This window comes from Scatophagus argus, chromosome 10 (genome assembly GCF_020382885.2).
Source record: "Scatophagus argus isolate fScaArg1 chromosome 10, fScaArg1.pri, whole genome shotgun sequence".
Classification (NCBI taxonomy): Eukaryota; Metazoa; Chordata; class Actinopteri; family Scatophagidae; genus Scatophagus; species Scatophagus argus.
In genome coordinates, this window is record NC_058502.1 from 8861453 (window position 1) to 8886109 (window position 24657).

Here is a 24657-nt window from a genome sequence, read left to right on the forward strand (position 1 = left end):
TGTTTATCAACAAGCATCTTTACTGTAAATGTGGCCAGAGAGAGTGAAATGACACCCAAAACAGCTTACAAAGTGTAACAATACACTCCCTCTCTCATGGCAGTTTCCTATCAAATGACCCGAGCACGTAAAATCAAATCAACACTGGAATGGATCATATCAAATTCTAATGAAAACATAATGTGCTCTTAAAATGTGTGTTGGCCCGGCAGCCAGTCATCCAGAGAGTCTCCCCCAGATGACGTGATGAATAGGGAACACTGATGGAATATGCATCAAAGTCAAGCTCATGATTTATGTAATAGCAGTCACTTGGACACTGATTAGCTGCTCTGTCAAGCGTGTAATACGAGAGGCACAACCCCTGGTTTATCAGTCATTTATCTGAAGTGCGTCCTGATATTATCACTGGATCCTAATGTCATCATTATGCCGCACAGCATGTGCGGGCCAGTGTGTCATGGTGCCGGCGACACTGCCTGTCAGGAGTTCAAGCCTCTTCATTTGCAAAGTGCTCAGACATTCATAGCACTATGTCAACAGTAAAATAGAGAAGCTACATCATATCAGATATGGAGGGACGGAAGCACACAGGCACACTAAATAAGTGGGCACCAGAGGGTACAGAGAAATTTTGTCACGTCTTTGTGGTTGCAGCATTGCTTATATGATGATCAGGCTAATTCTTCTGAGAGGAGTGGAATAACAAAGTGTCAAAGTAAAAAGAACAAACTAACGGGTTGCCTTTTTCATGCCTGCTTCCCAGTTTGATTTAGAGGAACAGACATAACACGTACTGTACACTGGGTGTACACAATGAGAACACTCATACCTCCTCGATGTGCAATGTGAGGCCCACAGAGCCATTTTTCCTGATTAAAATGCATGCTCACACACACCACTGTGTGAGAGGATGGTGGTTGTTCAGTCTGTCAGGACTTTCCTGCTCTCCTAGAGAATATCTGATATCATAAATGACTTCAACTCCTCCCACGCCAACATGAGAGTGAGACTGCGAACACAGGAAAAGAGAGCAAGACACAGACAGGCAGTATATGACTGAGCTATGACAATCATATATTACGGGGATGGACAAAGCTGCTAATAAACAATTTCTGTCGTTATGACAAGAAGGTTAGGGTTGTTATTCTCACAAACATCTGGTGCTGTACACTAAAAGGAAGCTGTGCAACGAATAAGTCTATCAACACCTCGCACAAACAAAAATAGTGAGGGAAACTGAACAGGAAAAAGAGCTCTTTGAGTCTCAAACAAAAGATATCAGCCCGGCTGCCAACACAGACAGGGCACCACACCTTGGCAACGATGCCGCTCACAATCAAAGGAACAGTCGTCATCAGTGCAGCCCTGTTTTTAAAGGATATCTTAAAAAGATTGAAAATATGTGTCATTATGGAAAACAATTGAGTCTGGAGCCTTTAGTATACCAGGTTGTTATGTCATTCACACGCACTTCAGGCTGTTTATTTCAACACACCGTGCCTAAAGTATTTCCTGTTTTTAAAATAAATTATTTGCTCTGATCAGAGTGAATATAAATGACTGTACAAGTTAAATATAAAATGTGCCAGCAATCATTGAAATTAATATACAATAAATATAGGATGACAAAAGGCAAAAGTTGTCTTTATGAAAATTGTCATTTAAAAAAAATGCACATTTGAGAGATTTTTTTTGTCTAAATGCAATAAAGCAAATGCAAAAACATCCGCTATGAATGCCACTTATGATAATTGTCTGGCCACTGAATGCAGCATTAAAATGATTTCAAACAGTATGGCTCTGAAGATCCAGCAGAGGGGGCTGCTTACTGCAATCATATGCTGATTAATTGAGCTTGATTCTCCCCATGCTGCGAACATAAGTTGTCCCACACTGTAGGCTACATGTTGGTATGTGGGTAAAGGTTACAAGGCTTTATCGAAGTCACCTTTTACCACAGGTAGCCCTTCACATCATTTTTGATGAATATTAAGAAAACAGTGATTTTCTGATTATCCCTCATCAAGCCTATATCAAACTAGGTTATGTTCATTTTTATTAATTGTGCATGTTGCTCTCTAATTAGCTAATGAGAGACAAAAAGCAGGTTTAGAGCAGAAAAATGCAAATGACTCTTAGAAAATAGCACAAAAAAGTAAATGGCAAGGCTGAGAATCATCCTTCATTGAAATGTCAGAGATAAATGGCTCAAATGTCACATCAATTAAAACGGGGGACAGTTAGTAGTTCATTAAAGAGAGAGCCATATTGCACCGTCGGGTACCGTTGCCAACCCTTACTATCTGGGGCAGACTGGCAGCGGGTCCAGATGGCACGGAAATCCTCACAGATTTCAAAATGGTCTCTGCAGGGGTGGCGTTTTCTCCCCCGCTCCCACCCTCACCGCTGAGATGGGGTGTGGGCCACAGGCCCATGCCGGCCTACACATTCCAAACGGAGGCATGCAGAGAGCTGAAGGCTCCGCAGAAATAAAAATAAAGCTGCAAAGGACAACAGACACTTTTAAACAATACATGACGGATGCCACACACTTGGTCATAATGATGGAAATATATGCTTCAGTTAAATCTATGACCGCTACAGGCAACATAAGGCAACTCCCTCTCCCTTAAACTGCACAAAACCCTAATAAGAGAACTGTGCTCTGCCTCATGTGTTGTTCACAATAACATGCTGACTTTATAGCTAGGTAATACATAAGATGTCATTGGTTATTGAAGCCACACAGGTGTTCTTTATATGCAGACATTATGCCTTGGACCCTGAAGACCTCACTGTGAAGCTGTCGCAAGAGACACTGATTTGGATAAATGTCTCAGCTATAAGTAGAAAGATAACAGTGTTTGAAATTAATGCTCAAAATGTGCATTACAGTATATTTTTCCTGCTGTAAAAAACATCAAGCAAATCAAATATCTAAATCACTACTATTACTAGTCTTCGGTGTACTGGGGACCCCCTGAAGGACCCCAAATCCCAACTTGAGACCGATTAGACGAGCCTTCTGTGTCTGTCCTTGGCAAGTGGGAGGGGGGGAGCGAGGACTTTATACCGGCCAATTAGGGAGCGAGAGCGGACTTTTGCCTCTTGTGATTGGCGGGCTCGACCACGCAGTCTGGAGAAACAGGAAGAGACTTTCTGACATACTTGTTTTGCTGAGGGAGGAGAAGCGGACATCGCACAGTCGTCGAATGAATGCCACAGGCGACATTGTAAGACACAGGGGTTAGCATGCGGCTTTAACCTTCCTCTGGCAAAGTCCGACTTTATCGGCAGTTCAGAAATGATCCTTATTGTCTCATGCTACCGAGGGCTATCTATAGAGGAAGTTAGCATAGGCCCCCCACGTTAACGATTCCCTGTTTATTTTTTTCGACATTTTGAGTGCAAACTTATTTATAAATGTGTGTTTTTACTTCGCGTCAAGATCCTCAAGCAATTGCGACAATCTTCGCCAACGTTTCGACGCGAATTTTCTTAATCTGAAATAGCACAAGTACAGCACATGTTGCATTTTCACACCAGCGCGCTTTCTACTCAATTAACCACGCAGGTTTGACCAGGAACTAGTCTAATGAGAAACGAGTCAAATGATTGACGAGCACGAGGGTGCTGCCAGTGATTTTTAACAACACAAGCTGCTTATTGTTTGTTGTTCCTCACCGTGAAGAGCTGGGTAAACATCCAAACATTCAATAGTCACTAAAACTAGTCTGCTGCACCCCAAACGGCACAAAACAAACATGATAGCATTATTTTTAATCAGTGAGGACTATTAGCCAAGGCCATTATTGCCAAAGTCCATTATTCTATCCATGAGTCTATTACCAGCTTGCTAAATGGCAGGCAGTGTGTTCAGCGCTTATCCAAAGTGCACTGTACCATTGTTTGGCTCAGAAATTTCTCGCCTTTATTGTCAGTTCAGGCAAACCCCCGATGAATACAGTGAGAGCTGCAAGAGTAGAAACAAGAAAGTTGAAGCAGACGCATTTGTGATCGCATACCATGACAGATGTGGTGGTGTTGGTGGTGTGTGTGAAGGGGTGGGGTGGGGGTGTGCAACAGAAAGACTAAACGAAATACTGTAAATGCATGACTACTTTTTATCACATAACCTTTGTTTAATCTGAAAATAAACGCATCTGTTCTTAAATTGAAAGTACAGACTATACTGAGCAGTGGAACATTTTTGTTTTTTATTTAGAAAGTTGTTTTAGGGGGGGGCAAATAATGATTGTTTTAATTATCACTTGCTTTGTAAAATGTTTAAATGTCAATAACAAAGTCCCAGATTTCAAGGTGACACCTTCAGATGCTTTTGTTTGCCTGACCAACAGTCTGAGTTCCCCCAAAATTCAGTTTACTAGCACATAAGATGAAGGAAATAAGAAAATGTCTCACATTTGAAAAGTTGGAACTTGACAGTGTTTTGTATTTTTCCTGGAAGAAAATAGACAATAGGATTAGATGATTGTCAGAATAGTTGCCATTTAATTAATTGTTTCAGCTCTAGTTTGTTTTTGTTGCTTGATTGCAGTAGCAGTATGAAAGATCGCATCTCGTGAGTGTTAGAAGTTTGAAGTACATTTTGAATTTCTTTCTGTAGTGTTTGCCTTATTGACAACCATATGACTTATTGATAAATACAAAAGCTCTTTAGATTTAAAAGGTCAGTGCTGCAGAGAAGATTATCCATCAGTAAGTCACAAGTCTGTTAGATGTAAATTACAACTTCAAAGATCAGTCCATTAAACGTTTAGTTGATCGACAGAAAATTATTCGTGTCACAGTTTTGATAATCAGTTATTTGTTTGAGTCATTTTTGACAGTATTCCAGTCATTCTCTGGTTACGTCTTCTCAGATTTGAGGATTTAATACTTTACTTTTTCCTTATGTCTTTGTAAGCTAAAGGATTAGTTGATTAAATGTGAGTTACAATTATTGTTTTAACATATGAATTAAAATTCAGAAGGTATATTACATGTACTACTAAAAATACACACACAGACAGAGAGATTGTGTTTGTACCCTTTAGACACTTTTCAGATCAAGGTTTCAGGAAGGAAAGGTTTCCTTCTTGAAACTCTTACAATCAATGTGACCTTTATTTATTATAACCCCCATCTCTCAAAAACTCACATATAACATAGTCAATCATCTCTCCTTCCCTCAAAGTAAAAATAAAAAAGGAACTGCTGTCTGGTTATTGCCAGTATCCATCTCAGTCGTCAGAAAAGCTGCACGTTTTTGCTGTTGTTAAGGGCTGGAAACCAGAATCCCATCGGAGTTGCACCCTAAGGAACAAATTTAATGCTAGAAAAACATCCCGACCATCAACCAAAAATGACGGATTGAAAATAATGTCGAGCTATCTTGGGAATCCCCCACCAGACAAGGGAACAGACTGCATTGTTTTTCTCATTTATGTGATATATAGAACAGAAAGAGGGGAAAAAATGGGCGATTTATTGGTTAGATAGGCGTATTCTTTTCCATGCACAAAAGAAATATTGGATAGTAATGTGGGGATCAAGTCACATCATGACATTGTTTGGAGGCTAGGTGTTCAGATATGTAAGTCATCATCCGTTGGTGGCTGGCTAGGTTTTCAATAGATCATTCAATGCAAATATGTGTGGGAAATTGTGAAAGTTACCACATGAATATGTCAATGAATGGAGTGTAATTTGTGCTTCCTTAGCAGGGCAGCGAGATGAAGAAGCAGAGGGAGAGCCAGTGCACTCAGAAGACCATCTCATTGCTGAGCCCCCTGGGGACGATCCAAGTCAGTGGATGTGAGAATGGTGTGCACACCATCCAGATCCTAATGGATGTCGCACCTGCTGAAAGGTACTGTACAACAGCCGGGATGGTGACGTGATAAACAAAGGTGTGAAATTTACAGGCGGACAGAATCCACTCCTGTGATGGAGTGCCACCATTCCTCATTGGAAGCAGGGCATTTTTGTAGATCCCACAAGAAATATCCTGGAGAAAGTTGGGCAAATATGAGCAGGCACTAGAAATATGAGGGGCACCAGAATACAGTTGGGCTTGAAATTAGATTTCTGATGGCATGTGGTTGTGATTCTTCCTGCAGTATATTTGAAATTTCAGAAAAATAACTTGTTTATTACCCACAAGGGAGTTGATTAGAGCTGATGTCTGTAGGGTCAGCAAAGGCCATAGGGAGCATGGACTGTTCACTCCTGTTTATTTATGTTTCCTCCAAGTTGTATGTGGTAGTTCGAGTGTCAAGCGACACTCAGAAAAATAATATGAGATTGCATTTCATGCCTTACCCATCCCTCAAAATTGTTAGAATGTTGACAGTCTTACTGAAGCGATTGAAACTGATTAAACTCCGCGTTAATAAGTACTTATGCCTTATTTTTACAGGTCCACATCCTACATCTCAGATTAATTTTGATTAGATTGAAATTAAATATCCATGTATCGCAGATTCGCATTTGATAAACTTGAATGGTTTGGGAAATTAAACCATTTTCAAATGCACCCAGATAGGAAGCTATCCTTTTGAAAATGTATGTTCAAATTCTAATTTATGGAAACCCATTAATGACCTTGTATATTATACCTCAACATGTGTTTCCTTCCCGACTGTCTGCTATTTCCTAAAATTCATCAAGCAGTTAAAACATTCCACTTGTTGTTAATGAGTTGAAGTGAGAAAATTAATAATATGGAATTTTGATTATGGAAGATGTCCTGTAACCATGCGCAAGCACCTTTCTCCGTCTCCTTGTGAACAGGGTTTAATTTGTGTGTTAAGGTTCAGTAGGAATATGCAAATGAATTTAATGATTCGCATCACTGGATCATTTCTCAGTTTAATATCATTTGCTATGTCGGTCATAAGAGAAGCTTCGATCACATCGCTGTCTGTATGTTCTCAAAGGTGTGAGCAAGAAATCATTGAAGAAAATGTTTAGATTTTATCACGACCAGTTGAATACGATGTTATTGTCATAGGACAGGGGAACTAGAGCCGCCTCAGATATATGGAGTAACGCAATGTAAACAGGCATTAAGGGAGGCGAGATAAAGTGACAAAATATAGGCTTATCTGTGCAACCGGCTTTACATGTAGATCTCACAAAAGCCTGCCTGTAGCAGTAATAGTTCAAATCAGCCATTTCCATTGATTTATTTATGACATACTAAACAAGGCTCTTTCCAGCTTTGGATGTGGTGTGGCACTGGCTTAGGAAGTCAGTGTGATAAATGATCTCTAAGAGCATATTTTGGATAAGGGAAATAGATAACGTCCATGCATAACATAAAGGGAGACCTACAGTACACATTTGTGAACAAATCAAATCTTTGAAGGCTCATATGGTTCTCTTTGCTTTCCATGTTTTTCCACTATGTTTTTTTCAGAATTCACTGTTGTTTGGTGCTGAGCAGCCAGAGCAGCAAAGAAAGCATTTGTGGCATTGATAGATAGTTATTGATAAATGCCATTATAGCTACATAAACGCCCTTGAAGTATTGCTTACACACCATGACCGTCAGCTCTTTCTAATAGAAACGTCTCAAGCCCCTTTTGCTTCCTAACTGATCTTAGGAACATTTCCTAAAATCAACCTCCTCTGCCAGTCTAACGACAGCCCTGAAGGCACCATCAGATGAACAAATTCATTACATCTCAACAACCCCTGTTGGGGCCCAACGCACCAGCCTCCCTGTTAACCAGTTTTCCCCCCTTTTAGTTTTTAGCATGGCCTCAGTGTTCACAGAAAAATGATACGCATTTTGTTTACAGGAGATTACTATTATCTGAAATATGATGCTTCTTGCCTCTTTCACACAGAGCACACAGACACATAATACAGAGGAAATCATAGAGTACTTTTTTATTAGGGTGAAAAATGAAAAAAGGGCTGGACTCCTGCCCCGAGACATTTTGTGAGCATATTATTTTACAATGCTTTGATCAATTTGTCTGTCAAGCTGGCTGAGATGTGGGGGAGCAGGAAAAAAGCAATTTAGCTTGTGAGGTCCTCAATAGAAATGTACTACAGGAGCCTGTGTATGACATGTTGCATTAGAACCTGAGTAGCCTTTATTGCCTGATAATGTCGCGAGGCAATGCTGATATCAATCACCCCTTAACAGCCAGTATGATGTGTTTTTATGAAAAGAAAAGAAAAAAATAATGCATGAAGCATTTCTTGGAAAATAATTGATTTAATTCTGAGCTGAGGGATTTCTACTTTTAACAACATAAAAATATTGTGTTTGAAAAAGCAGGCACAAAATGTGCTAGAAGCTAAAAATTGCTACGAACAAGCTCTTTGCATATGCTCCTATAGAAAATTGTAATTAATTTAACACGGATAAACATTCTGTCTCATTTGCATATAGATATAAACAATATATTTGTGCATCTGAATTCCCAGCACACTTGCGTCACGTGGTCTGCCTAAAATCCTATGTGGCAAAAGCCCAAAATTATCATTATATTTCCCAGGCCATAAATCCGGCTTTTTTCTCTGACACAAAGCCTTATAAATCTGTGTCTGATTTTTCACATTGCACATTGTTTTTAGTTAATGATTTTCATCTGTTTGTTGTTGCTGTGATAGTGGGGAAATGTACCATATGCTCCGGCAAAAGACAAATGATTAGCAAATGAAATTCTGGACAGCTGTCTGACTGAAAGCGTTTGGTTGATAGCATTCTGCTACCATAATTAGCTTAAGCTTTGGGTTAATTAACTTTCTACCTGGATATGCATAATAATAGCATTCTGCAGAAAGCCAAGGAGCTTCCAGTATATCAGCAGCAAAGGCTGGCTTTTTATTTTGTATTTCGGCTGCATATTTCAATTTCAAGAGGCGATTTAGCTCGGGAGCATCGTCAAATATTGTAGATTTTACTCCCCAAGCCAGATAATTCTGAAACAATAGGGGTGTATTATGTGGCAGAAATGCCATTTCTGAATGTAATTAAAGCGGATGAAAGCAATCACCAATTTTTAAACGCTTTTGTCTAGCATGAGGCCTACTTGTAAAAAAAATACCCATCAAGAGGAGAAAAGAGGCAAGAGAACCCCCAAGTCCTTATATAAGAGGCCTTTGAGACTGAAGTGAAGTACAACAGTAATTAGTCTTTTGTATGAATTTGCCGGCCATGGTCATGATTAGTTAAGCATATGAGAGGACTGCAGGACTGCATTGGTCTTAAGGAGGAGGGTGTTAAAGTCTATTTATCACCAGTTATCCTCACAGCTTTCCATTATCACTGACAACACTGGATGGGGCCTGAGAACAGCCTAATTGTTCTGAGGTGGAGTGTTTTTGTGTCAAACCCGTCACCCCAGTCACATTGGCATTCATAAGCAGCCAGACATTTTCCATCTATCTAGCCCTAATACCCAAGCTGTCACAACAGCTTTTACACACTACCAACGCTGGTGTGAAATATCTGAGGTGATGCATTTATCGTTTTTCTCACACTCATGTAGTGTTGTGAATCAATGTCCTGGTTCACACTGAATAGCAGTATGGTAAATGTGTTCCCTGTTTGGGGCCTGTTTACATGATGTGCTCACACACCAGGAACCATATCAACAACTTACCCCCCCCCCATTATAATTTTTCTCTCTTCCTTTCTCTGTGTCTCTTTCTCTCTCTCTCTCTCTCTCCCTCTCTTATATTTAGTCTATCAAATAATTTTAAGCAATTTAAATAATTATGACCCTTCATATATAGACACAACTGTTATAGACACAAATAAACTGCTTACGTCTGTAACTAAATTGCTTTGTCATACGAACAGTGATGCGCTGAGATATTGAATGAAATCATCAATAAAGCAGGGTGGGGAGACTTTCTGACGTAGTCCCTCGGTATGAAATGGTATGAATAATTCATTGTGTAATGATATTCAGATGATTTTTGTTCTATTTTTTACTGCGGCCTTAGAATATTGTTTTGCATGTTGTGAAGTGTAGTACTCAGCTGCGTATTCATTAAGGTGCTGCTCCCACTGGCCCTTGGACCCATCTGTGCTCTATGTTTATGCCTACATCTCTCGGGACCGTCCCAATCAGGCTGCATGTGCCATTTCCTGTGTAAACCAACACCTGTGTAACACACTACCTGTAAACTGCCCCACGCAGACGAGACACTGACATTCACTCAGATGAAAATCTGCAAATGTTGTGGTTTCCAAAGCAGGACCTCCAGGGTGAGGACAGAAGCCGAGTGAGAGTTAGCTCTCGCTGTAGAGATGCAGCTAAAAGCAGCTCCTGCACTTTATGGTATTTTTTATTTTTAGTTTATTTTTGTTTGTTTGTTTGTTTTTTCCCTGCTGTCGACCGGGAAGTTTTTTCCGGCACGAGGGTTGAGCTAGTTTGTTTTCGAACTTGATTGGATTCGATATCTGCAACATGCAGAAGTGTACAGTGTGTGACATGCTAAAGCAATATGCAGAGAGATGATTCCGCTCTGACATCTCGGAGAGGAGTACGAGTCAATTATGCCCAAGTGTTGTTCTTGCTTATCTTCCTGCGGCACCAAACAAGGATTTAGTCAAGGATTTAGGGGTGAGGGGGCGGTGGTGGGGATCATGGTAAGCGGTTCACAACAAAACACTCGAAACTCCTGGGAGCGGGCACTGATTTAAAAATAAATTACAGAAGACGAAGCGCTAACACTCAAGGGCCCTCAGCAGTGCTGGCGTACACAGGTGAAGATTAGCCTCCTCGCTAATCAGAGGAACAAGGCAGTAATTTGCTCTGAACACAGACAGTAATTAGGACTTGGTGACACTAGATTCCCATAATGCCTTTGAGCTTGACGTGGTCAAATTTTGACAGAGGCTATCCATGCAGGGTCACTGTCCCCCCAGTCTCCTGGCCCTCTTCAGTGGAGACTCTAAAAGGTCCCTGCAGTTACAGGGGATCCCTAATGTACTTTATGCCTCCCTCACTGGCTCCTTACCATTCGGGTAATTGGAATCTCTTACTGTGGCACTTGAGAATAGAGGCTAAAAACACTATTTGAAACTGCTCAGTAGTCTGTTGTAGATAAACATTGCTGCGTTGGGGTGTGGATACACTACATAATGGAGTAAGAGTTAAGGCTCTGGTAATACATGCCTTCACTGACTCCTGTGGCTAGCCAGTTGGGAGAAGACCTAATTGTTGTGTGCTTTGTTGCCTACTCTGCAGTATTTTACCACCACCTTTATGTATTGGATTGAGTGTTGCGGCCTCTTCGGCGGACATTCGCTAATAAGAGTTGTTGGATATCTAGAGAGCAGTTTATACAGCCCAGTTGTTTTTATTTTGAAACAGCGGAGCACAAAACGTGCGCCCCAGAACAGAACAGGAAGCGTTCCTTATGGCTTGCCACTCCAGAATCTCTCGACTTTAGTGCTGCAGTAGCCAGATAGGGATCTGAATGATCTTCAAATGGTTGAACGAGCTGCATTGAGCAAGTGGCTTACAATTGTATCACAGCCTTTGGCTCAGAGACCATCAGGATCTTGACATTCATAGAGACATGCTGTATTTTTTTCCCTTTTTAGACAGTCATTTTAGGCTTTTTTCATGCTCTCTTGAGTCTTTGACGTCTCTGAGTTAAGTATCTGCAGCTATAAGGCTGAGGAAAATATTGGACTGCTCTTGGCCTTTTCTATTTCATCCTCTGACCCGCCATGTTACCCATGATCGGTGAAGGAGAACTCTGGCAGGCTGTGTCAAAAGTGACAGCCGATCGAGTCAGGATGAGCGCCATCACGCTTCACAGGATGGAGGCATGAGTTCTGAGTTTTTCCCCTTTTTGTGCAATATACCATTACACCCTTCGCCAGATTCCTTTCAATTAGATCCTGTGGTTAACCTGTTTCATTCTTACGTCTGCAGCTGATAGAAAAAGTCTTACTTGAAGTCTTGTGCAACTAGAGATACAGAATACAGAATAGAGAGGAAACTAACAAATTTAATGTCAGCTATTCTTTTTTTCCCCCCCTTTTTTCCCTTTGATTGTTTCTTCCAGATGAATGAAATAACCTCCAACATTATATAAATGCTCAATTCATTCTTTATATTAGAGTTGGAAAATAGGTAGAACTCCAAATGACTCCCACTTTACACAGCAATGATTTATGGTAATTGGAAATTGATTGTGACAGGAGCACAATATTAGAAATTTTCTCAAATCACAATCTTCTATCAAGGGAAATATTCTTTTTAGTGCTGCACATCCTGGCTAGTTTGGAATTAGTTTCTTATTTCCTTACCTGTGATGAAATAGTAAACGCCTGAAGGACATCGAAAAAGAAAAAGCATTTTAACTCATCAAAAGATAATAAATAACAATTTTGCTTTAACCAAATTTGAATTGTTTATTCGAACTCAAACACACTTGTTAAACACAGTTATTGAAATGCTATTTCTAATCACTCATAATTAAAATTATTGGTTTTTATACAGAGGATGGCAGTTACTCAAAGACAATATAAGGATTGCTACTCCTTAGAGAGTTTCTTTGTAATTAGCCCGACATTTATTACACATCTCTAATCTCTCATTTGAAGGGCAGAGTTTGTAATGTGCTGGTCTGGTCTCTATAAAGATCATATGATGCTGCTTGATTTGTGATTCACTGAAGCGGCTGGAAATGTTGCCAGCGCAGCTACATCTCCACTGCCCACATGCTCTTTAAAAACAATCCCCCAATGCACCTAGAGGTGACAGACTTCAGCCCGACTGATGTTGTTCCACTTTTATTTATTTATTTTGGTGTTGTTTACCAGCCATAACATGTACTGCATTGCATTAACTTTTACTACTGTCAATGTTGTATCACTCAAAACACCTTTAAAGCCGACGCATCCATAACGGAGGGCTGAGGGGAGAGGAAAATTAGCTACGGTGACAAGTCTGAAGTGTGAGCTGGAGGTCAAAGGTGCCAAGCCTTAAGCAAAGGTGCTCTAGCCTTTGTCCAGTAGATTGTAAGGGCCTGCGGGTCCAACAGGAACATTTCCACACACAATATCCCCGAGCTGTCAGTGTGCAGCGGCTGGAACATCCTCTCAGAGAGAAAGAGGGGCTGTGGAGGGGTAGAGGAGGAGGTGGTGGTGGTGGTTGGTGGGAGGAGGCGTGTTGGGGGCGGAAGGGGGGGGGGGTGTTGTAGAGAGGGGACAGTGGCCTGAAGATCCTTGCCGAGAGAACGAGAGGTGGGGGGAGGGTGGGTGGGAGGGTGTCTGGGGGGTGTAGGTGGTGGTGGGGAGCCAAAAGAGCTGGAGTGGGAGGATAGAGAAATAGAGAGGGGGAAATGAGGAGGGAGAGCTGGGGGGGGACGAAGGGGAGGGGAAGGGGGGGGGTAGAAAGGAGAGACAATGACAAGTAGGGGCTGGCTGGGCACTCACCCATGCCGACAGAGATTGCCATGAGCCATGGCCATTGTTTGAGCAGGTCTCAGCACAGGACCCGCCGGTGGGTTTCCGAGTTTTCACCACTCAACTATAAACTGCTGTGTGGTTTATTTAGAAATGAGAGTATTTACACATTTTACTGTATTTACACCCACCGTTAAACGGCACCCAGGAGATTTTCATCACTCGGCCACAAACTAGCAGGCAGAGCAGCTCCCTGAAAACTGACCTGCTCAGTCATAACACTCCAGTAAACCTCAGCTTCACGTGTCCAATATAAAACGTTGCTCAAACTGTGACCTGCACAAGTGTAAAAACACTTAAGGGCCACATTGTTACGGCAGGCAGGAGAGAGACGGTCTGTGTGTTTAACAAAGTAAATGTCTATTATTAATACCATACAGGATAAGCCAATTTTGAAAAGGGGGCACTTAAATGGTGATATTATTTATTTATAAGTCCTGTACACCAGTTAATGGAATTGGCGGCCAGCTTTAGATCCACAACACAGCTTGAGGTCCACTTTGCAGTAATGCACATGCTAAGAGAGGACCTTCCCAGTAGGGTCTTTAAGTGTCAAATATGGGTCAGTCTGCTTGCATTGACCTGGGGGGTGGTCAGCAGCGGAGAGAAATTCAGCTGTTAAGTGATGCCAACTCAACCATCGGCAAATTCCTCCAAGCATCTACTCATGCTAAGATGCACGTCCAAGTGCATTTGGCCAGCGCTGCTCTGGCCAAAAAATCCATTTATTCTTGTCATGAACTGTAAACCAGACCCAAGCAGAGTTGAAACTGTTGTTAACGCTGTGCTCTTAACTTTTTCACGTAACAGCTGCAAGACTTTTGAAAACTCTTTTTTTGTTTTTTTTTTTTCCTTGCTGGTTCCGCTCCCTTAAAGTCATTTGAAATAAACCGTTAGCGCTGTTTCTTATGACCCGACAATGTTTTCTTTCATACTCTATCACGCTGCACTTCATATAAATATATATATATGTGGTAACAAATGTCTGAATTACTCTCTTTATATTTAATGGAGCCTCTTTCTGACTTTCTGACTGCTCTGATATTCCTCGCAGCCCAAATGCATAACTTTAGATTTTAAACACGTCTTGATTGAGCAACTTTAGTTTCACTCCTCAAATTATGTCATCTTGCATCTGTATCACCCGTGGCATGTTATTATACTCTTGTGACATATTTTAGCACTGTTCAACCAAGAATCGGGTATTATGATTGCTCCTCTGATCCGCACCTCAACTCCCCATCCTGCCTTGTATCCCTCGCAGGAGCAGCAAGGCCCCCCTGAGCTGTGTGGTCAACGATAGCCCGGCAGAAACGAGCCCCGAGTTGCAGCGCTGCGTTGAATGGCTTCAGGCGTACTTCAACGAGCCGCAGACCGCTGGGAGTCTCCCGCTCCCTGCCTTTCACCACCCCACCCTGCAAGGAGGTCTGTCATGGATAAATATTTGCAGAGCCATGACTGGGATCAGGCTTTCACTCTTAATTGTCAGTTACATCACTTACACTCACTGGCTCAGTGTGTTATAATGAAGTATTTTATGGCTGAGAGAGAGAGAGAGAGTGAGAGAGCAGAGGAAAAACGAATGAGTGGGTGAGTGAAGGAGAGAGAACAGAACACAGAGCTGTAACTTGGTTCAGTAATCTGTGGCAGCTCTTACCACGCGTGTTAGTCTTGGCAAGCTTTTCCATGATTCTTGGCACATTCTTTGAAACTGATCGAATTCCACTCTTGACATTTTCAGACAGGAAGCTTTTTTTTTTATTATTTTTTTCAATGACAACATGTGAATGGTGGTAAAGTTTCAATGAGCTTATTGTTGGCTTGACCAGTCACATAGGGCGAATAAAATGAAAGCACCCCCAAAAAACGGACAATTAGCGTCCTTTCAACTGGTAGCTGTGGCTGCAGAGTGAATGATTGAGGGCACCGAGGATAAAAATGAGGAATTAATTATCCCTGGCGTTTTTTGTTTCGAGGAAACAAAACAATACTCGCAGCCTGACAACTCGAAATCATAAACTTATCGCGCTTGTGCCGTTTTCAAAACAATTAGAGACTATTTCTTTGTCACGCTGAGATGCTCATTGCATTTTAACTTAAGGATTTTACACAAGCGCTCATTTAGACCCAGATGCACACCTACGCAGTGAAAAAAATATAACTAATATATGCATTTAACAATTGTGCCTCTCTTCCTCAGCAATCAGGCCTCAGTCGCTCTCTAATTTCATGCAGATCTGCAGTGCTTGAGTGATGGCATTTTCAATGAGCAGGTACTCCGTCGAGACCCTGTATACAGCTATGAGTCCCACGCTCCCGCAAAGGCAATGCAGAAATACATCAGGACCAATTACGATATCAACTTTCAGTGTGATTCCCTTCGCCACCAAGTGCTTGTGTACCAGCCCCAGGCTCTTTCAAATCGCATCTCATCTGAAGTCTTTGGGGTTTTAATTAAATTTCAGGATAGATGGAATTCTTCATTAGTACCTGATCTGAATAGGTGATTGTGCTGTGTTCCACCTTTTTCCCTCGCCTGTTGTTTTGGGGCTCAGTAAATACAGGGTTTAGGCTTGGATTGCTCTCAGTAGTCGGAACCACAGGCCATGCCAGTATAAAAATGTTAAATGTGAGCATCAAGAGTATTTGTCTTTTGAGGGAGGAAAATAGAAGGTTTCCTTTTTTTGTTGCTTTTTTTTTTCTTTGCTTGTTGATTCACAAATATTAAGGATTAGTTTTTGCCTCACTGCTGTACAGATTCCTTCTCAGATCCAGTCAAGCAGCCTTCGCCTGCCTGAAAAAAAAAAAAAAAATACAAGTTTAATCAGGTCATTACAATCTGTGACAACCAACTTTTGTTTGCTCAGTTATCTTGTGGGAAAACCTGAACGCGACAGCGCGCTCGCTGCACTTGTCATGTAATATTGAGTTGTGACCTTCACTTGAAGTGTTGCCATGTTTATTTACACATTTCTGACAAAACAAGCCACTTTTCATATTAGCTGTCACGATATACCTGAGCAACAGAGGTGACATGAGAGGAGACGCGCCGTGCGGTTTTCTGTACTGTCTGACTGATTGTCATGTGCAACATCACACGCAAGTTTGGTCGTCAGAGGTAGAGGAATGGCGAGCCTGTGCGGTGTGGGGAACTTGTGTATGTTTGCGTGTGTGTGTGTGTGCGTGCGTGCATGTGCTCGCATTCGCCCCCTTCACAAAAACACAGACACCATCATGAGTTCTTAAAACGATGCATATTCTTATCTCATTAATTATACATCCATATGTAACAGACGAGAGGATCTTAGTCTCGGTAAGCGGCACGGGGAATATGCAAAGGGGGGGGGCAAAGGGGGGAAGGGCGCTCTTCAAAGCCCAAATGACTGTGTTCCTGCAGGAGCCTGAACCTCCCCCTGTGCACAGCGCAGGGTGAGATGAGACACTCACCAGGACTCGCCCCTGTGATGTGGAGAGGAATTAGGGAAATGAACGTTTTCAGAATATCGAATAATCAGAGAATCATCAGCACCCCGTCAGCCTTCAAAAGTATGGATCCCTCAAGACTCAAGAGACACTTTGACTGGGAGTCAAAGTCTTCCCTCCCATTAGACACAAAGGATAATGAGGTAGCTGCATTTCCACTATTGTCTTTTTATTGTCACAGACGTGTACTGTCAGCTGAAAGCCATCTCTCCAAATCCATCATTAGCAGGGCTGATGGAATTCAGTTTATTGTTTCTGTTTTTTTTTTTTTCTTTCAAATTGCTCCCATATACAAAATTATGAGCCAATCAATTATAAATGTCAGTACCTTCACCATCACTAAATCTGTTTGATTTTACTTTGGGTCGGTCTGTCTCTGCCTCTGCAGTGGCCCGATCACCTGGCCTTGTGGTAGGTAATGACCTGTGACATAATTATGGGATGTCTGTAAACATGTAAGTGGTTCCTCTCAACTTTTATTTAAACAATTGACATCACTGTGCCCCGATCTAAAGAGGGTCCTGACCCCAGACACACCATATTAGGCTCTTTATGAAGTATGGGGCTAGGGGACTGCTCTCCAAATCATTGCTGGCCACCTCGAGTGACCCGCATGAAGTCTCTGTCACTAACACTGATGGGGGCAAAGTTCTTTAACCTCTGTAGCAGCAAGATAAAAGCGCACACACTTGTTTTTGCCCGGAACTGTTGGAGATGTGAAACGTTCCAGGAGAAACAGCTGCTCAGGATTTATAAAAGGTGTAAACAGCCCTGTAGCTTGTTGCTCGGTCTGCTTGTAGGCGAAAGCGCTCAGCAGTGTCTGCTGGCATGACGCTGACTTTGGTTGTTTGTCAATAACATTTGCATCAACAGGGATTTGTCCTAACCGTAGTCTGGGCAAGTTGTCATCTACCCACCAGTGACAAAGCGATATCAATATGTACTGCGCACATCATGTGGCCAAATCCGAGCTTTATGAGGGAGAATAATGCATAAAAGAAATTTCAGGGGTGTATCTTATCTCCTCATAACATTAAGTCTGTCTGCGTAAGAGCCCGTCATCTCGTTGACAGCGTGATTATTACCTGAAAAATTATTAAACAGTACCTACGGGCCTTGTTCAAGACAAAGAACTCACATGGGTGTGCATCAATCAAATATATCCCCTTTAGGTTTTACACTTATTCCCCCCAGTTTAGGCAAATTGCCTTGTTCGCGTGGCTTTGTGTAGCGGAGAGTGACTATAAGGTAGCGAGGGAGCCTGGGGAGCAAAGGATGTTCACTCTGTAGAAGAGAGACAGGGGTGTGACATGTTTTCACACAATGCCAATTTAGAGGGATTTCTCATAGATCACTTGTCATGTGCTCTCTTAGACCATATAAATGAGAGAGAATGGGAGATCACTAATTGAATTTTCATGACTGAGTACATGTATATACTAGAAGAATGTCACCCCCTCTTGATAACGAGACCATTGTTCCCCATCTTGTTCTATGTGCAAAAAAAAAAAAAAAAAAGTGTTGTTCGCTCAGTACATCAGTGTCTTAAGGTTTCGAGATGCTTCAAATACTTTCTCCCCTTTTTTCTTCAGCAATCAGAGCTAGACAAACATGCCTCTCGGTCACTGCCTGGTAATCCAGAAAAAAAAGATAATGCTACCGCTAAAGTGCTAATGAAATCAAAGCCGTTAATGTGGTCGGTTAAGCTGCGGATGATTTGAAGAATTCCGCCATTTAAGTGAAGATGATATAATGAATCTACTCTGAATAGAAAGCAATTAAAAGGACAAATTGGTCTGATTAACCTCAAAGTCATCCCACTGCCACAAATGGTATGCAACATTCAAATTATTATTATTAAAAATGTGGAGCAGATTTGCAGTCTTTTTGGCCTCTCTTAATCCTTTTAAATGAAGGAGCGAACTTTTTTAATTTTAGCTGTGACCTTTCAAAGCATAACCTAGATTTTTCTGCCATAGAAATAATTTTCTCACATCTGCCTCTGTAGAATGTTGATACTAGTTCTAAGGTCAAATGGAGGGACGTCGATGGATTCAGTTGTTTAATGAGTCTCATAAAGGAAAAAGAGGGAGTCATGCAGAGCCTTGTGAGGAAGAATTGGGCTTCAAACGTGTGGTTGGACATTATGGAAAACGCTTCACGTGAAAAATGTTTGCATGTGTCAACGTTTTGCTTTAAATTCAGAAACGCCATTTCGTTTCAGAGGAGTCAAAATCTACATTGTGCTAAACTGTTGTCTTGTTGTCTTCAGCCTCTCAGTTCAGGTCGGCTGCCGGAGTTTGATTGATTAAATGAGGAACTCTCTCTTTCCTCTCTTCTCCCGCTCTGTCACTCATTCTTCCTCTCTGTCCTCTGCTTGGTGGGAAAGACACGTTCACGAGCCGCGTGCTGCAGGTACTTATGAGGGATGTGAAGTTTGCAGAGACGGTCTCATACAAACGGCTCGCTGAGATGGCGGGAAACCCCAGAGCGGTGCGAGCAGTGGGAGGGGCCATGAGGAGGAACCCGGTGAGTGTGGCTGATGCTGATTGACAGGCTTCTCTCTTACTTACTTTATTTCGTCAGGAAGGGAAACCAATCATTTTTACTTTGATGATTTCTGCATCTGAACGTGCATGTTGTGTGCAAACAATGAAGCTGCCTGTTGTCAGAAGCTGATTAGATTTGTACGGGTAGTAAATAAGGAAAATTACAGTCCGGAATAAACAGCTGAAATGATTAGTTGAATTGACGATTCCAGAAAAAATTAATCTGCAGCTGTTTTAATAATCTGTTAATCATTTTAGAGACTTTTAAAAGCTGAAACTGTGATCATTATCTGGTGAAAGCCTCTAACATGTCAGGATTTCTTGCTTTTCTGTGTTTTTACGGAATATCTTTTGCCTTATGTTGTAATCATGTTTACATGTTGGAATAAATAAATTGACAAATTGATTTGAGAAACTAGATATGACGTGTTATCTGTAACGTGGGTACATTATCATATAATCGTGTAATGAAAATATATAAAAAGTGAGAGTATATAGAATGGTTTTCATCTCTTTTGTTTCCTTTTCTTGAAGAGGCACAACCTACGGAAAAGTACTTGTGCATGCCACGAGGTTTCCAGTAAAAAGAAAAAAAAAAACTGTTTGAAAATCCTCCAGATGCAGGATATGTAATCTAAACTGTAGGTGTGTTCGAATACGGACAACGGGCGAAATCAACGCCTCCCTCTGTGAACGGCTGAGGAGTCAAAGTCTACCTACAGCGCAATTTTAAGCCCACACCTTTTGTTCCCGTTCTCTCAAGTCTTTACTGTAGATGTTCGTTGCAAATCTCACACTCTTGCAGGAAACCTGGCCCGCATCGTTTTGCCCATGAATCCACTGTGTACAAAATGGAGGGCTAGAGGGCAAGTGGTGTGTCTTCTTTTGATCAAACCCTTTGATCAAAGCCCGTTTAGCTCTGCCCATGTAGTGCTGTGGGCACCACCGGTGTGCTCTGTGAGCCAGAGAAACACTTCTTGTACAGAAATGCAGCCAGTGAGATGTTTTGCCTCATGTGAGCTGTGAAATAACTCGTCTCAGTTCTGGCTTTTCCACCGATGCTGTTTTTGTTATTAAAGTAGGAAGCAAAGTGATTTATAAGAAGTATTTTCAAGCACATAGTAAATACAAATAAACCATAAAAATGGCATTTGTGTTCTTAAAAGTACACACTCGTGTTTTTTATATACTTTATATGTTCCATTAGCCAATGGCATTGCTTCTGGATGGCTGTACAATACCGCTCAGTCTCATGTTTTACAGACATTTCTTTCCTTTCGTCAGGGAGGCTGGGAGCCTGAGCCCTCAGCTCCTGATACAGATCCAGAGTCAGATTGTCAGTGTCAATTACTTGTCAGTAGCGCAGCTCCACTCAGGCTTCAGCTGTGAAAAGCTCAGTGTGCTCAATCGATCCTTACCTCTCTGTGGCACTTCTTCTTCACCAGGATTTGAGTATTGATAAGCCTGGTGTAGTGCTCTTTCCCCCCCCAAGCGAGGAGGCAGATCCGAAGGCCTTGAGGGTACCCTGCACTCCCTCCAAACCCGGGGAACAGTATTGATTGGAATACTCGAGCAGTATTTCTCTGTCGGCAAGGTTAATCTGGGGCTCGGAAAGTTTTATTGCTGTTGATATGGGAGCGGGTTTAATGATGGATTTGAACTGAAACACACTGCATGTCCAACTTTTATATAAAAGGCTGGAGGTGCAGCCAGCGAATCAGGATAACTCGGTTAAATTGGAGGAACACGGTCACAATGCAGCAGCGGCTGTGATGTATTTCTGTTTGGTCTAACAAGAACCGAATGAGGGCAACATTAAGAATATTTTAAAAGAAATAATTGCTGTGATTCACTCTAACCATTGCCACTCTTCTTGTTCTGAATTCACAATGATCGAAGTGTTTTAGGCTTGCTTGTTTAATCTTTCTCCAGCCATTTAGTTTACAAAGAACTCGGGACCCCCCTGGCAGTCGTCTGCAACAAGAGTAAACGCTCGAGCGACTTCCTCTTTTTAATGATCACAGGGTTATCAGATCTTAATGTTGACACCCTCTCGATTGAATATTCATCCTGCTGGTGTTTTTGCCCATTAATTTTTGATTGCTTCTTTGCTTTACACTATTAAAGAGTAAAAAACATTTATACCCAAAGACTGAGCCATCACCCTGAATGTGGATTTGTGCAGGATCAAACCCGACACTTCTGGTGTGGCACTTTGTTTTCATGCAGCGCATGAACATAAAAAAGCAAAAAGAAAGTGCAGATTCATATTTTCTGCACGTTGGTTACTTTTAAGTCCCGCCGTTTATGCGGTAAATCAGAAGTTCTTTAATACATAATACATATCTATTATCAACACCTCCAACTGTTGTCTTGCTGTGATAGTAAATGTCAATCTTAGAATAAGAAAGCAGTCAATTTTAAAGCTCCAATTTGTATATTTTCAGGTATTCCTTTTTTACGAATGCATCAAGTGGAAACAGTGCTGATCCTTCATAGATGTTTATATTTTTAAAGATTAAAACTTGTATACTGAAAACATCCTTTTTGCAACCTCCTTACTGAATTTGTAATCCAAAGACAGCGTTTAAAGAAAACTCAGAAGCAAATATTTTTTTTTTATGCGACTCTCTGTTTTTGCGTGCAAAAATGTATAATATTTGCAAAACTTGCTCACATGTTTATTTCCTCAGAGCTGAATTTTCGCTCGCTCTGTCTGCCTGTGCCAGGTTCCTCTCCTCATCCCCTGCCACCGAGTCATTTTGAGCAGTGGACAGAGTGGGCCGTACATGAGCGGCAAGGGCAACCATCTCAAACAATGGCTGCTCACCCATGAGAGGCAGAGAGGGGAAGGCTAAAGCATGACAGAGGCCAACTGTCCTTCATTAAGTACACACACACAGACACACGCACACACAAAGCCGGTATATATATATATATTTTTTTTAAGAACACAAAACAGGGCCATAAAGTTTAGCGTGTTTGGCACACACTGTGGAACAACTGGATGTACTTGGAGATCTTCAGTTTATTCTCCCTTTTTTTTTTTTTTTAAATCTAAGAATAGAGATGCTGCATTGTTAATGTGATACAGAGTTGTTGCAGAATTAGAATGTACAAAAATAACTTAAACAGAGAACAGTAGGAATTACAAACATATGCTCCCGTGGGTCTCCGTTGCGTTTGCCAGATAGTGCTGGAATGGTTTTTCTAAAGAATTATTATTCCCTTAAAAATATGTCTCTTGCATTGTTGTTGTTGTTGTTTTTTTCCGAAGCAGAATTAGTCTTTGTACCTCTCGTTGGTTTTTTAATTTCCTGCCAAGTGAATGCTTTGTTCAACATCCAGTGATAAAGGCTCTGAATTTTACTGCTACAAAGCTTTGTAGTGAAGCATTTGTTTTGTCTTCATTTAGATCTCATTGTTTGCTCTCGCCTTATAATCCACCTAGAGCGGAGATGTCTTATGCATTATATACCGTGCTTTTGCTACATTAGACATGTTTAAATAAACACATCTCAAAATGACAAATCCTGCCTTTTCATCATTTTAATTGTATTTAATTTTAAAATTGGTTTCATGTAGCGTTCACTCAGTTCAGCTCATAATTAATTATGCTTTATGTCTACTTTCCTCGCTGCTGCAGCTCTCTCTCTCTCTCTCTCTCTCACTTTCTCTCTGTCAGAGCTCCCTTTTTTATTTCTGAGTGGTGTTTTCCATTAGAGGGCAGTGCAGAACGGGAAACAGAAATCAACATTTCAACCTTGAATTCATCTTGCACATTTAATCTCTGACTTAAATGTTTATATGTTATTTTATTTTCATCACAGCCTTTTTTTAATCCCTCTGGGATGAATTATTCTTTCTTTAAAAGAAGACCGCATGGAGAAGTCAGCGGCGGTGGTGTGTGTTTAGAAAAATCTGTTTAGCTTTAATTGAATGTGTCCCATACTTTTTATACTCCACATTTCTTCACGATAATCTGTCATAACAGTGACAGTTTATTTCCCCCCTCCTCGCTACATTTGTGATTCTCCTAACTGTCTAGTTCAGCTCCAGAGTGACCCTTACTTGCCCATAGTTCCTCCTTTGTTCAGCCCAGGTAGCCTAATAATCCACCCCACAAAAATAACCTCGGCTCTAACCTTTGCACAACCAATTCAAGTGGCCCACTCACTGAATACATTTGAACTTGGCTGCATTTCTGAATTTCTTATCCGATCGGCTCCGTGCGGCTGTCTTGCCTTGCTGCTGGACTCACTTACTCTGCTGTTGGAGCACCATCGCGGCGTAGATGTTGAGGCAGCAGACAGGCAGATGAAGAATGAGACTCAGTCTGTGGTTTCACAGAGGGCTAATGATGCCTGTGGTGACTACAGGCTACAGTCAGCCCCCTAACGAAGGGAGCTGTGACACAGCCACAAGGGGTCCCATTTAAGCCAGGCGCACTCTGAAGTGCACTGTAAGCACCCTCCTTTTTTTCTTGCTTGTGGCTTAGTAAATTCTAAGGAATGCTACAAATTTAGCGACCAGAGATATTGATGTCTGTAGAGTTCTCTAGATGATGTTAAAGAACAAGTCCAGCATCAAAGCTTCAGACATGCTGCCAGTAATTGACGCTGTAATAGCTTGGGTACCAAAGGAATCTCTTTAAAATAATTCCCACCTTGTATTTTCTCCAGTTTTACATTTTCATGACATTTTAGTGTCTATCAGTGTTAGCAGCAGTGTTATTATTATGTCTGTATTATTTTGTGGACATATTTTCACCATGTGCACCACTTCCGTATCTTGCTGGCTCCGAGATAAAAAGGAATTAGATTAAAAGAGGCTGAGACGATCTCATCATCCGCACTGTTAATCTCTGTGAAACCTTTAATTTTGGCCTAATATCTGCCTCCATTTCAGAGAGGAGGAGGACTACACGAGTGCTGCGTGCTCGTGCATGAGTGTGTGCGTGTTTGAGAGAGTGAGAGAGAGAAAGATCACATGTGTGTGCACATGTGTATGTCCATATGTGTGTGGGTGAAGTGGATGATATTGAGTCTGACTTCATAAATCACCCAGACACTGATAAACTCCCCATGCACCCACACACCGCTAATGGGCAACCCTTAAGGAGTGTGAGTGTCTCGTGCGGCGTTTGATTCAACATTTATTAACCCC

The 24657-nt window shown here is 41.5% G+C and overlaps 1 protein-coding gene across 4 annotated transcripts; it reads left to right on the top strand.

The window, feature by feature from the left end:
• The first annotated feature begins 3078 nt into the window (after positions 1 to 3078).
• On the top strand, positions 3079 to 23022 carry mgmt (O-6-methylguanine-DNA methyltransferase). 4 transcript variants are annotated; one of them, XM_046401287.1, is made up of 5 exons: positions 3079 to 3236; positions 5727 to 5875; positions 14724 to 14884; positions 19332 to 19471; positions 22221 to 23022. In XM_046401287.1, the coding sequence occupies exons 1-5, from the start codon at positions 3216 to 3218 to the stop codon at positions 22347 to 22349; spliced, it is 600 nt and encodes a 199-aa protein (XP_046257243.1). In that variant the 5' UTR covers positions 3079 to 3215; the 3' UTR covers positions 22350 to 23022. The 4 variants fall into 4 exon arrangements, with proteins under 4 accessions (XP_046257243.1, XP_046257244.1, XP_046257245.1 ...); XM_046401288.1 differs by having other exon boundaries at positions 3106 to 3236; positions 5730 to 5875; XM_046401289.1 differs by having other exon boundaries at positions 3127 to 3249.
• Positions 23023 to 24657: the final 1635 nt, after the last annotated feature.